At 37.0% G+C, this 13,625-nt stretch overlaps 3 protein-coding genes across 3 annotated transcripts; all 3 read right to left on the bottom strand.

The window, feature by feature from the left end:
• Positions 1-1,209: 1,209 nt before the first annotated feature.
• Positions 1,210-2,262, bottom strand: LOC132789680 (procathepsin L-like). Its single transcript, XM_060797871.1, has one exon. It carries the CDS (start codon positions 2,221-2,223, stop codon positions 1,225-1,227), a length of 999 nt encoding a protein of 332 aa, XP_060653854.1. The 5' UTR covers positions 2,224-2,262; the 3' UTR covers positions 1,210-1,224.
• Positions 2,263-3,921: 1,659 nt separating this feature from the next.
• On the bottom strand, positions 3,922-4,959 carry LOC132789693 (cathepsin L-like). Its single transcript, XM_060797886.1, has one exon. The coding sequence runs from the start codon at positions 4,931-4,933 to the stop codon at positions 3,947-3,949; it is 987 nt and encodes a 328-aa protein (XP_060653869.1). The 5' UTR covers positions 4,934-4,959; the 3' UTR covers positions 3,922-3,946.
• Positions 4,960-9,722: 4,763 nt separating this feature from the next.
• LOC132789687 (procathepsin L-like) lies at positions 9,723-10,839 on the bottom strand. The gene has a single exon (XM_060797879.1). It carries the CDS (start codon positions 10,812-10,814, stop codon positions 9,828-9,830), a length of 987 nt encoding a protein of 328 aa, XP_060653862.1. The 5' UTR covers positions 10,815-10,839; the 3' UTR covers positions 9,723-9,827.
• Positions 10,840-13,625: the final 2,786 nt, after the last annotated feature.

The raw sequence follows: 13,625 nt of genomic DNA, 5'->3' as shown, positions 1-13,625 counted from the left end.
TGTTCTTAGAAATCAGATAGCTGATATTTCACTTATATACTTAATTATGGAGCAACAAAATATTTAACTACTTAATTGAAGTTGCGAGGAGTATGCTTAACAAAGTATCACCTAGAGAAAAATTAAATAAACTTCTTAATCTTTGAAGAATTAATAGATTTAATTATCGGGAACAATTAAGCATTTAGTTAAATTATTTAACATCAAGTAGCTATTTTGAAAGTTTTGGTATACTTATACAAAAAAATTATGTGTACCGTAAATAATAAAGATCCATAACGGAAAGAATATGAAAAATTATGGATCTATATAAAGCAAGTAAGAAAGCTACAGTCCAGTGGGCTCGACTGTGAGATACCCGCTACCCATTTTGAATAAAAGCAAAATATTGCGGTATAATTTTCAAAATATACCTAAAATACTCCAAAATATACCATTTGATATATCGATATAGTACCACATGAAAAATATACCAAACACTGCACAATATACCAGATTGTCAGCCAAAGCAACTAAGACACCTAGTAAGTAGGCGTTTTCGCCCATACAAAAGAATTTCTTTAATAACTTCCACAATTTTTATCTGATCACAACCAAATTTTCAGGTATCATAACTACTATAGTAATACCAAAATTCGCAACTCTAGCTTTAAAATTACGCTTGTTATTCGATTTTTTTGATTTGCGGGGGCGGAAGTGGGAGTGGCAAAAATTTGAAACAAACTTGATCGGCGTGCAAACATAACAAATGCTGTCGAAAATTATAGCTCTATCTCTTATAGTCTCTGAGATCCAGTGTTTCATACGGACAGACGGACAGACACACAGACGGACAGACGGACATGGCTAGATCGTCTCGGCTGTTGACGCTGATCAAGAATATATATACTTTATAGGGTCGGAGATGCCTCCTTCTACCTGTTACATACATTTCCTGCCGGCACAAAGTTATAATACCCTTCTACCCTATGGGTAGCGGGTATAACAAATACAAAGTGTTATGCGGTAAGCGTGGTCTGTTTTAAAATTTAACATTTCTAACTTACATGTAGTATAATTCTAATTTTTTAAATAGTATGAAGTGGTGATCGAATTGTTCAATTTGAACAACGTTAAAACTATTAAAACTTTTTCATTAACGTAAAAAACGCTGTAGATTTTATATATAATACTAACATTTATTAGCAATTAAATAAAAAAGAAATACATATACAAATATGTTCATTAAACTAAAGGATAAATTGCATAACTGGCAATAGCACATTGATTATTGCGATTGCGAGCCATGCGAATATATCCCTTTTCTCCCCAATTCTCCCCCCAAGAATTCCTCACCAACCAATAATCTCCTCCAACTGAATCGGTGCCGTATCCATCGATAACTACACAATGGTCTACAGATTGAGAGCACGACGGTTCATTTAAGACGCCACTTTGGTAATATTGGAACAGGGAGGCGTCGACACACACCGAGATGGGTCCCTTATTGGCGACGGCGGATGCCAATGCGGCTTCATTTCCACTAGCAATTTGTATAACAGCAGAGATTTTTGATCCAATATTGTTCTTATTGTATCGGCAAGTGTTGTCTTGTCCTTCATACGGATAATAGCTGGCAGTGTTTATACCACCATTGTCCCTAACATAATTCAATGCTTCAATCGGCCAGCCGCCTGAACAGCCTTGGTTGTAATAGGGATAACCTCTTGTGCAGTCCACCAAATTTTGCTCGGACAGGGATACTCTCTGGTATGAGGTTATAAAGTGGTGACTTTCGAGTGAGCCAACTGCAGAGAAAGCCCAACAGGAGGCACAGGATCCTTGATTTTTAACTGGGTTAACAGCGCCCCAATCACGCCAATCAACGCTACTTGGTAGGTTAACGTAGCTAGAAGGATTGTAAATATAGTCGATTCCCTCCTGGGAGTCAGCAGGATTGAGGTTTGTGAGCACAAGCGTTTTGAATTCCTCGGGAGTCATATCAGAAAATTTATTCACACCCATCTCGTAAGACTCCTCTCCGGCCACATAGCGTTTGTTGTGAGTGTCGATCAGTTTCTTGTTTTCCACGAATATCTGAAGGCGCTTCAACTCCTCACTAGCATCCTGGTAGGTTTTGTGGTGCTTCAATTTGAAGGCGTTAAACTCAGCCTTAAGAATGTCTTTAAGACTAGTTGCTTGGACAACTGCCACTAGGACGATAATTAGAATGACTGCTTTCATTATTATTTAGCTTAGAGACCTCTGAGGATCTATGGGATACTGAATTGTGGTGATCATGTTTCGCCTTTATACATCTTTTATATGTGTAATGATTATTTACAATCTATCCATAACGATAGGCGGAATTACATCTTTATAACCATTTCAAGTGGAAGGGGATTAAAAGGGGATTAAAAAGCATTTTCACACAGCGTAACGATGTCTATTTTAAGTAATAGCCAGTCGAAGGGATTTGAGTTTAGCGTTCAGATAGCTGATATTTCACGAAAAGATTATATAGTTGATTATACCACTATAAAGCAATAAAATATGTAATTATTGAATTGAAGTTGCGAAGAGTGATCTATAGACCAGAGAATAATCAACACTACAGATAACAGTCTTTTAAGTATCTTCATTTGCTTTGCAGGACTTTTTAACAATTTAATAGCATGAAATTTATTTGGAAGATAGAGCCAAGGCTTGACTTAAGCCCTTTGATAATAAATTAGTATATTAACTTGCGTAATACATTTGCAACGAGTTGTTACCTGTATTAAAGTAAACAGTAGTATTAATGGCTCATTTGTAACAGTCATAAACTATTCCACCTTTTGTATTACGAAATGCTTTAAATAGGTCAGTGATAACCTAGCTAAATTAGATTTTAAGTGTTGCCAATAGAAATTGCCATGATTTCATTTATAACTTGTATTAGTGCGTAATTATCAAATATTTCCACTTTAAGTATAAAATAAATTTGTGGAAAACCAGGAACTGTATTTCTTCATACTTCTAATATGTGGAATCTTTCACATTATTTCTTAGACCTGCATGTGATAGAATTTTAAATGGGTCAAATTTTTACAATAAATACAACTATTTTATAAAGAATTGTAGCCTATTTGTTGGCAGTTAAATTTTAAAATGTGTCAGCGAGTCTCGTAAAACTTTTCAGGTACAATTAAAAATAAATTTGAGAGCTCTATAAAAATTTAAAGATTAAAATAAACTTCTTGTAAGAAGGGGCTTTTTCTTAGAAATCAGATAGCTGATATTTCACTTATATACTTCATTATGGAGCTACAAAATATTTAACTACATAATTGAAGTTGCGAGGAGTATGCTTAACAAAGTATCACCTAGAGAAAAATTAAATAAACTTCTTAATCTTCGAAGAATTAATAGATTTAATTATCGGGAACAATAAAGCATTTATTTAAATTATTTAACATCAAGTAGATATCTTAAAAGTTTTGGTATACTTATACAAAAAAATTATGTGTACTGTAAATAATAAAGATCCATAACAGAAAGAATATGAAATATTATGGATCTATATAAAGCAAGATACCCGCTACCCATTTTGAATAAAAGCAAAATTATAACTCTATCTCTCTGAGATCCAGTGTTTCATTCGGACAGACGGACAGACGGACATGGCTAGATCGTCTCGGCTGTTCGCTGATCAAGAATATATATACTTTATAGGGTCGGAGATGCCTCCTTCTACCTGTTAAATACATTTCCTGCCGGCAAAAAGTTTTAATACCCTTCTACCCTATGGGTAGCGGATATAAAAATACAAAAAAATTAACCTGGCTCGTTAATTTATAATATTTTATTTGATTACTAAATAAAATAATTATATATATTAACCAATTAAATACATTTATTGTATAAATAACATAATTTAAAATGAATAACATTTAATGATTAAGAGGTATTTAATAAATGAAGTCCCTTAGACCAAAGGATAGACGCCATACTTGGCAATACTGCATTGATTATCCTTGTTGCGCGCCATTCGAATGAAACCATTTTCACCCCAGGACTCTGCCCAGGAGTTCTTCACCAGCCAATAGTCGCCGCCAATGTCATCACGACCATAGCCAACGACGACAACGCCGTGGTTTACTTCTCCCTGGCACAATGGTTCATCTAATACTCCACCTTCATAGTGCTGAAAGAAGGATGCATCAATGGCCACAGATATGGGTCCCTTCTCTGCCACAGCAGCTGCCAATGCGGACTCATTATCTCTCTGTACACCGACAGTGCCAGTGACCTTAGCTCCAATGTTTTCAACATTGAAACGACACTCGCCATCTATGCCCTCATAGGGATATGAGTCTTCAGTATTTACGCCACCATTGTCCTTGATATAGATGAGAGCTTTTTCTGTCCAGCCGCGACTGCAGCCGCCATTCGTTGTGTCGCAGTCAACCAGATTCTGTTCGGACAGCGAGACAAGCTGCTGGTATTTGATGAAATGATGTCCTTCAAGTGTGCCAATGGCAGCAAACGCCCAGCAAGACTCGCAGTCTCCTTGACTTTTCACTTTAGTAACTGCACCCTTTTCCCGCCAATCTATACTCTCTGGTAACTTAATAGTTGGTGATGGAGTATATATTTGATTGATATCAAATGTCAAGTTATAAGGATTGATGCTTGAAAGCACAACCTCCTGAAACTCTTTGGAGTTCAAGTCTGAAAATTGATTGATGCCCATCTTGTAGGTCTCTTCTCCAGCGGTAAATCGCTTGTTGTGACTGTCGATCAGTTTCTTATTTTCCACGAAAATCTTTAGCCGCTTCAACTCCTCACTAGCATCCTTGTAGGCTTTGTGATGCCTCAATTTGAAGGCATTAAACTCAGCCTTAAGAATGTCCTTGAGACTAGTTGCTTGAACAACTGCCACTAGGACTAGAACTAGAATAACTGCTTTCATTGCGATTTAGCTTAATACCCACTGAGGAACTGTGAGAAACTGAATTGATTGACGATGTTGCGCCTTTTATACGTCTTTAATGGGTCCAATGATTTACAAGCTATACTATAGATAAGCGCAATTAAATCTTTTTAACTGTTTCAAGTGGACAGGGTTTAATATAGCTTTTGCAGAAAGCGTAACTATGTCTATTAAGTAATAAACAGACAAAGAAGGGGTTTCAAAAACATATATTTCACATGCCAACACTGTAATTCATCGGTATTGTATAATAATTTGGTGTTCTAAAAGATAAGATGGATGGATAAGATAGATGTTCTAATAATATTTTTATTTATAGGTTTCAATAGGTCAGTCTTAACTGAGTGAAAGAACATGCTATATAACATTGCAATAATTGTTAAACATTGACCTAACAAAACAAAAAAACAACATAAATTAAGTTGAAAATAACTACATATGTACATATATAGAAGTCCTTGAGTCTAAAAAGCATTTTAAACCTTATTTGAAATTCTTCTAGCGAGAACATTTGAATGAAATTTTTCTAGTCCTCTAATTAACTGCCTGAGTGACTGAGTTTACAGGCGCTCGAAACTTTTACAAGCGTTAAACTCTCTAAATATTATCGCAAAGTTCATAACATTTTGGGAGTCCAAGCTTTAAGGCCATATTACAATAAGGAGAGCAATGGAAATTTGAAATAAGATTCTTTATTTACACTGTGACTATATTATATAATAAATAATCGAATTGGCAATACCGCATTGGCGGTCCAGTCTACAAGGAACTGAAAAGTCGAACACAAATTAACCACCTATGAAATCTACACGTGATGTCATCCCCCCTACAGCTGTTAAATCTTTAGCCAATAATGAGTTCACCGACAAATCCGCAAGCTTTACAACTGCTCTAAAATTGGGTCTTAAAAGCACCGCCCAACCAAGCCACGATCATCAGTTTCCCCTCATCAACCAGAAGAACAGTCTACGAACAAAATTGAAACAATGATATGTAATCTTCAACAAAGTATGATGGAGTTAATGTCAATCATGCAGAGAACTATGCAAGATCTAATGCGAAACCAACACGTTTTGTTTGAGCTGCTTGTTGCTCAAAAATAGACTAAGTAATCAATGGCTCCATTCCGTATATCACTGTGGAACACCAACGGCGTCTCACAGCGCAAACTCGAGCTAACTCATTTCCTTAATAATAACCATATCGATGTAATGCTACTCGCAGAAACTCATCTTAAAATAAATATAATTTCCAAATTCGAGGCTACCTCTTCTAGAACACGAATCACCCAGACGGGAAAGCACATGGAGGCACTGGGATTCTGATTAGAAATCGCATCAAGCAATGCTTCCACAACAGCTTCGCCACTAACTTCATGCAAGCTACATCTATAGATGTACAAATGGATTTTCGATCTTTAAAGCTTGCCGTCGTATACTGTCCTCCTCGGTTTACAATATCCGAATCCCAATTCGTGGACTATTTCAACTCTCTGAGCGAACAATTTATAGCAGCAGGAGACTTCAATGCCAAGCATACGCACTGGGGATCTCGACTTGTGACTCCAAAGGGAAGGCAGTTGTACAATGCAATAATAAAAGCAAACAACACCTGGGACACCTATATATTGGCCAACAGATCCTAGAAAACTGCCAGACTTGATAGATTTTGCAACATTCCTCGCAACCTGATAAATGCCAACTCTTTAACAGATCTATCGTCTGATCACTCGCCTGTACTTCTTCAACTAAATCTACATCCAGTTGCGGTAGATAAACCATTCAGACTAACAACGAATAAAACCAATTGGCTTAAGTACAAAAAATATATAAGTTCGCATATTGAGTTGAATCCACGTTTGAATGACGAACCTGATATCAACTTATCCACAAACACTCTTGAATCCGTCTTGGTCGCAGCAGCTCGCATGTCAACTCCACAAACGCAAAGAACATCGTACAATAATAGATACACGAACGTTGAAATAGAGCAGCTCGTTGTAGCAAAGCGACGCTAACGACGAGAATGGCAATCCAACAGATCACCATCCGCAAAACAAAGGTTAAAAGACGCTACACGGAGGCTCTCAGCTGCACTACGTCATGAAGAAGAAAGGTCCTAAAAACATTACATATCGCAGTTATCCCCAATGAGCTCCAAGTTCCCACTTTGGAGACCACACTCATCTCTCTGCACACCAATCGAATCTGCAATGCCAATAAGGACATCCACAGGCAACTGGGCTCGCAGCGATGAAGAAAGAGCCGACAGATTTGCAGAGCATGTGTAAATGTATTTCAGCCCAATACATCATCAAACGGGATCTCATTGCCAGCAACATCAGATATCGACACATCAACGTATGAACCTATTGTATTTAGGCCACATGAGTTACTCAAAATCATAAACAAACAACTCAACCCAAAAAAAGCTCCAGGATGCGACCTAATATCACCAAAAATGATTATTGAACTTCCTTTCTGTGCTGTTCGAGCTATTTGCCAACACTTCAATGCCATAACGAGACATGGACACTTCCCAGAGAGATGGAAAAAGTCGATCATTATAATGACACCAAAACCTGGCAAAGACCGCACAATTGCTTCATCGTATAGACCAATTAGTTTACTAACGTGTCTATCAAAACTCTTTGAAAAATGCTTCTTGGCACACATTACCCCATATCTCAGAACACACAACAAAATCCCGACTCATCAATTCGGTTGTCGAGAAAAACACGGAACCATTAAGCAAGTCAACCGCATAACATCAGAAATCTGAAATGCATTCGAACAAAGGGAGTACTGCACTGCGATATTTCTGGACGAATCACAAGCTTTCGACAGAGTATGGTTAGAAGGTTTAATGCACAAAATTACAGAAATGCTCCCAACCAACACACACAAACTTCTGAAGTCATACCTTTACAACAGGAAATTCTCAGTAAGATGTAATTCAGCCATGTCCGATGACTACATCATTAGAGCCGGAGTTCCTCAAGGCAGCGTGCTTGGACCAACACTTTACTTTATCTACACTGCGGACATCCCAACGAGCAGGAAACTAACCACATCCACTTTTGCAGATGACACAGCGATCCTAAGCCGCTCGAGATGCCCCAAGCAAGCAACGGCGCAACTTGCTATACACCTGGTGGCAGTGGAGAAATGACTATCTGACTGGCGAATCATAGTTAACGAACAAAAATGCAAACACGTAACGTTCACTCTTAACAGGCAAGATTGCCCTCCACTTATTCTAAACAACACAGTGGTTCCGATAACAAATGTAGTAACATATCTTGGCGTACACCTCAATAAACGGCTTACTTGGCGCAGCCACATTGAAGCCAAAAGAACACATTTAAAGCCAACAGCCTCCACTGGCTTACCAATAGCCGCTCGCCCCTTAATTTGAACTACAAGGTACTTCTATATAACACCGTTTTGAAACCAATCTGGATGTACGGCTCTCAGAAGAGATAGCACAAATCTTAACAAAGTACTACGACAGGCTATCAGTACATCCAAATCATCTTGCGAGAGCCCTCACGCGAGTTTCCAGCAGTTCTCGTCTTCGCCGCAACGACCTTCCAATCCAGCGCTAATTATTAGGACCACGTAGTCTCTATTCAATTAAAATCAAACTGTTAGATATTGTATTATTTTAAGATTAGCAACCTTATAAAAGAGAAGGTCCAATAAAAACAAAACAAGCTTAAAAAAAAAAAATAGAATGTCACAATTGTGAGCCATGCGAATGTATCCGTCTTCACCCCAAGAGTTCCTCACCAGCCAATAATCTCCTCCAGCTGGATCGGTGCCATTGCCAATGATAACTTCAGCATGGTCTGTATCTTAAGAGCATGACGGTTCATTGGAAACACCACCTTCATAATATTGCAAGAATATGCGTCGACACACACCTTATTGGCAACAGCGGATTACAATGCGGCTTCATTTCCACATTCTTAAGCTTAAGCTCCGACGTCGTTCTCATCGAATCTGCAATCGTCATCACGCATAATAATGGGAGTCCGCAACATGTGTCATGTAAAATGTGCCAAAGTGCCAAGCAAAGAGAAAAGAATTGCAGAAATAACGAAACGAAAATTTAATAAACCATTTTTGTTGATGCCGTAATTTTTGATTTGTGATATCTTTATTTAACTATTGAATACGAAACAAATTTAAACTACATGATATACTATAAGATAGTAAATCTTTCACGTATGCAATAATCTTTTCGTTGACTCATAGTTCTTTTGCATTTATTTAAGCTAAAAAAAAAAAATTGTTTGCGGTAGTCATGCATCATTAAAACATTGTTTAATGTAAATGTAGTAAAATTCTAAATATATAAAAAGTAGCGGTTCGCCGCATGCGAATGTATATACATACATATTTGTAAGTAATATTAAATTTCTGTTAGAGTGCAATTCTGCTTATTTAGCGAGTGGCTTGAATTGTATGTGCTAAGATTAAGCAATATTTACGATTGTCAACTTGGGCACACAGGTTCATATTGTAACAGGTTGCCAATTTTATTATCGCCTTTGCTTAGCGTCAAATATTAGTACAAAGCAAGTACATTACTAACAAATTAAATAATTTTTTTTTTGAAAACTTTGCACAAATTTCGCAGCAGATTGGATACACAAACAAAACCAAAGGAACAAGAAGGCATGTCCGGTGCTAAAAAAGTATATATAACAATTGGATCTCAGATTATTAGAAATAGAGCTGAAATCTCGTTTATACACAAGATATACACGTAAAGTAATTATATTCACATATTACTGACTTAGTAGATAGCCTTTCATAGTAGTATTTAAATTTTGTAAAAGAATAAATACTAGTTGAATTAAAGATGATTAGACCAACGGATAAACACCATGGTCCGCAATCTTGCACTGATTATTCTTATTGCGCGCTATGCGAATGTATCCATTTTCACCCCAGGACTCTGACCAGGAGTTCTTTACCAGCCAATAGTCGCCGCCAATGTCATCACGACCATAGCCAACGACGACAACGCCGTGGTTTACATCGTCCTGGCACGAAGGTTCATCGAAGACACCTCCTTGATAGTTCTGAAATTGTGAAGCATCAACGGCCACTGAAATGGGACCCTTCTCTGCAACGGCTGCTGCCAGCGCAGACTCATCTCCACTGGCCACACCGACAGTGCCAGTGACCTTTGCGCCAATGTTCTCTGCATTGAAACGACATTCGCCATCCCTCTCTTCATAGGGATATGAGTCCTCAGTGTCAACACCACCATTGTCCTTGATAAAGTTTAATGCAGTTTCTGGCCAGCCGCCATCACATCCGCCATTCTCCTTGGAGCAATCGATTAGATTCTGTTCAGATAGCGAGATAAGCTGTCGGTTCTTGATAAAGTTTTGGCCCTCTAGTGTGCCAATGGCAGAAAAAGCCCAGCAAGATCCACATCCGCCTTGATCCTTAACTCTTGTAACTGCTCCCTTCTCACGCCAATCTATGCTTCCGGGTATTTGAACACTTGGTGATGGAGTGTATATTTGAGTGATACCAATTGTTAAGTCATTGGCATTGATGCTTGACAGCACTGTCTCCTGGAATTCCTTGGAGTTCAAGTCAGAGAATTGATTGATGCCCATCTCGTAGGAGACTTCCCCAGCAGCATATCGCTTGTTGTGACTATCGATCAGTTTCTTATTTTCTACGAAGTTCTGCAGGCGCTTCAACTCCTCACTAGCATCCTTGTAGGTTTTGTGGTGCTTCAATTTGAAGGCGTTAAACTCAGCCTTTAGAATGTCTTTCAGACTAGTTGCATGGACAACTGCCACGAGGACCAGAATTAGAATGACTACTTTCATTGTGATTTAGCTTAATACCCACTGAAGAACTATGGGAAACTAATTTAGGTTGAGTATGGTTCGCCTTTTATACTACTTTCATGTGTCCAATGATTATTTACAATCTCCATAAAGATAGACGAAATTACATATTTATAACGATTTCAAGTGGGTGGGGATTAAAAGAGTTTTGTTCACTGCGTAACGGTTACGCTTTGAGGTAAGAGATAGACAAAGGAATGGTTCTTTTATTTCATTTTGAGCTGATTTGTGATGCATCGATTACGACAGAAAATTTAACCCAGATTCTAACTATCACACCGCTCAATTAGTTCCCGGCCCGGTAGTAAGCAAACATCGTTATTTTTTTATCGATAGTGTCGATTATCATAAGCGTCCGTATTTTGGGATGCATACGGGATTTTATTTATAGACTACCTGGAGAAAGGTAAAACAATCAACAGCGAATATTATATAAAGTTGCTAGATCAACTGGGCGATCAAGAAAAAAACGTCCATATATGGCAAAGAAGAAACCGCGGTTTCATCAGGATAATGCGCCGTGGCACAAGTCTATGGCAACAATGCTGAAATTGAGCGAATTGAGGTTCGAACTACTGCCGCACCCACCCTACTCTCCAGATTTGGCCCCCAGCGACTACTGGCTTTTTTCAGATCTCAAAAAGCAACTCCAAGGCAAGAGATATCGATTAAATGAGGAGGTGATTGCCGATACTGAGGGCTATTTTGAAGGCAAAAGTTCATCCTTCTACAAAAATGGCATCGAAAGGTTGAAGAAGCGCTGCACTGACTGTATAGCCGTAGATGGAATAAAAATAAATTTTTAGAAAAAAATGTGTTTTTCCTTCTTAGGCCGGGAACTTATTGATAGTGCGGGGTACCCAGTCTCCAGTCTGGATCTATCTGATATATACAGACACGCTAAGAAGCGGGTTTTTATAACTCGATCTCCACATGCATTTAATTGTTATTTTAATGATAATATCAAACGATAACATTTATTTCCCCACTATATTCAAAAAATTCAAGTAAGTGATGAACAAGACAATAATAATTGTGTTGTTGAAAATTTATTACTAGAATTATAACAATAAAAATGAAATAAATTAGTGTCAAGAAAAAATACATTTTGCTTTTATTAGTTTTGTGTGTAAGTCCTGATTTCCAACTTCCATGAAAAACAAATGATTGGGGTTTGCTGTTTTAACTCATAATTATTATTATTAATTTAGATGTACTCAAAGTGCTTGACTATTATGTTCACTATTATTATTATGTTGACTATTATGTTTGAGGCAAAAGTCTTTTGAATTCCTCTTGAGTCAAATCTGTGAATTTATTTACACCCATCATGTAAGTCTTCTCCCCAGCTGCATAGCGCTTGTTCTGTCTATCGATCAGTTTCTTGTTGTCTTTAAAGATCTGCAGACGCAGTTGTTCTTCGTATACGCCATCGTAGCTTTTCTCATTCTCCACTTTGAAGAGTTCAAATTCCACGTCAAGAACGTCATCGTAAGTGATCCTTGCCTGAATGTATCCCACGAAGACGAAGAGCAAAATGCAAATTGCTGCCTTCATGTTGAAGTTACCCAATTAAACTGATGCCAGTTCGTTGGTGTGTTAGGCATTATATAACAAGATTGCTAACGCAATCGAAGAAAGAACAAAGAACTGCGAAAATAACGAAACCAAAATGTTATATTTCTTAGTTATAATTTATTTTAAAGGCGTGCACAGTAATATAATATATTGCGTCTTTCCTATACCTTATTCGATTTTTATTTTTATGATAGTGAACTGATATAATACGTTAAATGAAATTGCTAAGTTATTGCACTGATCAAGATTTGAAATCAAAGTTGTCATTAAAATATCAGTTTTCATAGATGCTTTTGCTATTCCGATAAGGTTAATAAGGTGGTATGATAATAATTGACGATTTTCAATCATAGAATTCATCAATTGATTTCAATGGTCGTCCTGACTATATATAAAATTAAATTTTTATAAATAGGCTTTGAATGTTATATTGTATTCGATTGATCTTACCAATGGAAATTTTAAAATCATCAATCGCTAATTTTGAGGACTAAGCGAATTGTATCATATAATAACATTTATAAAATCTTATAGTATACTACTACTTTATTAAAAGTAGTTCTTGCTTGTTTATAGCATTAAATAAGTCAGTGTTAACCGACTTAACAACCATTTTAAATCATGTCAATAGAAATTTCTATGAACACGCTATTGAAAATTATTTCTAGGAAATTTGTTAAATGCGCAATTATAAAATATTGAATCACACACAATTTGTGCCAACTGAAAGCAAATTAATCAGAAAAGTCATATGAGTGATTGATAAATAAATAATAAAAAATTTAATTTAATGAAATTAACAAATTAAATTAATTGACCGTTTCAAAAAATTAATGAAAATTTTGGAGGTTTAAGGAGGCTCAGACAGGAATACTCTCCGCCCTTTCTTTATAAAGTACTGGCTTTCTAAGGATCCACATTGTTCTTGATTTTAACTTGGTTAGCAGGAAGGTTATCCTTGGTAGAAGAATTGTAAATACAGTCAATACCTTCTTGTGAGTGATTGATTCGTCGGGAGTCAAAGTCTTCTCTTCTGCTATATAGTGCTTGTTGTGCCTGACGATTAGCTTAGATTAGATTGTCCTTAAAGATCTGCAGAACCAGCTGTTCATAGTATTTGCCATCGCAGCTTTTCTAATGCGCTTTAAAGAGATTAAATTCTGCCTTAAGTACATCATCGTAAGTGATCCTTGTCAGAATGTATTCAAGATG

Source organism: Drosophila nasuta, chromosome 3 (genome assembly GCF_023558535.2).
Source record: "Drosophila nasuta strain 15112-1781.00 chromosome 3, ASM2355853v1, whole genome shotgun sequence".
In the NCBI taxonomy this organism is placed as follows: domain Eukaryota; kingdom Metazoa; phylum Arthropoda; class Insecta; order Diptera; family Drosophilidae; genus Drosophila; species Drosophila nasuta.
Note: the sequence above shows the minus strand (reverse complement) of the source record. Positions and strands in the feature narration are given on the sequence as shown.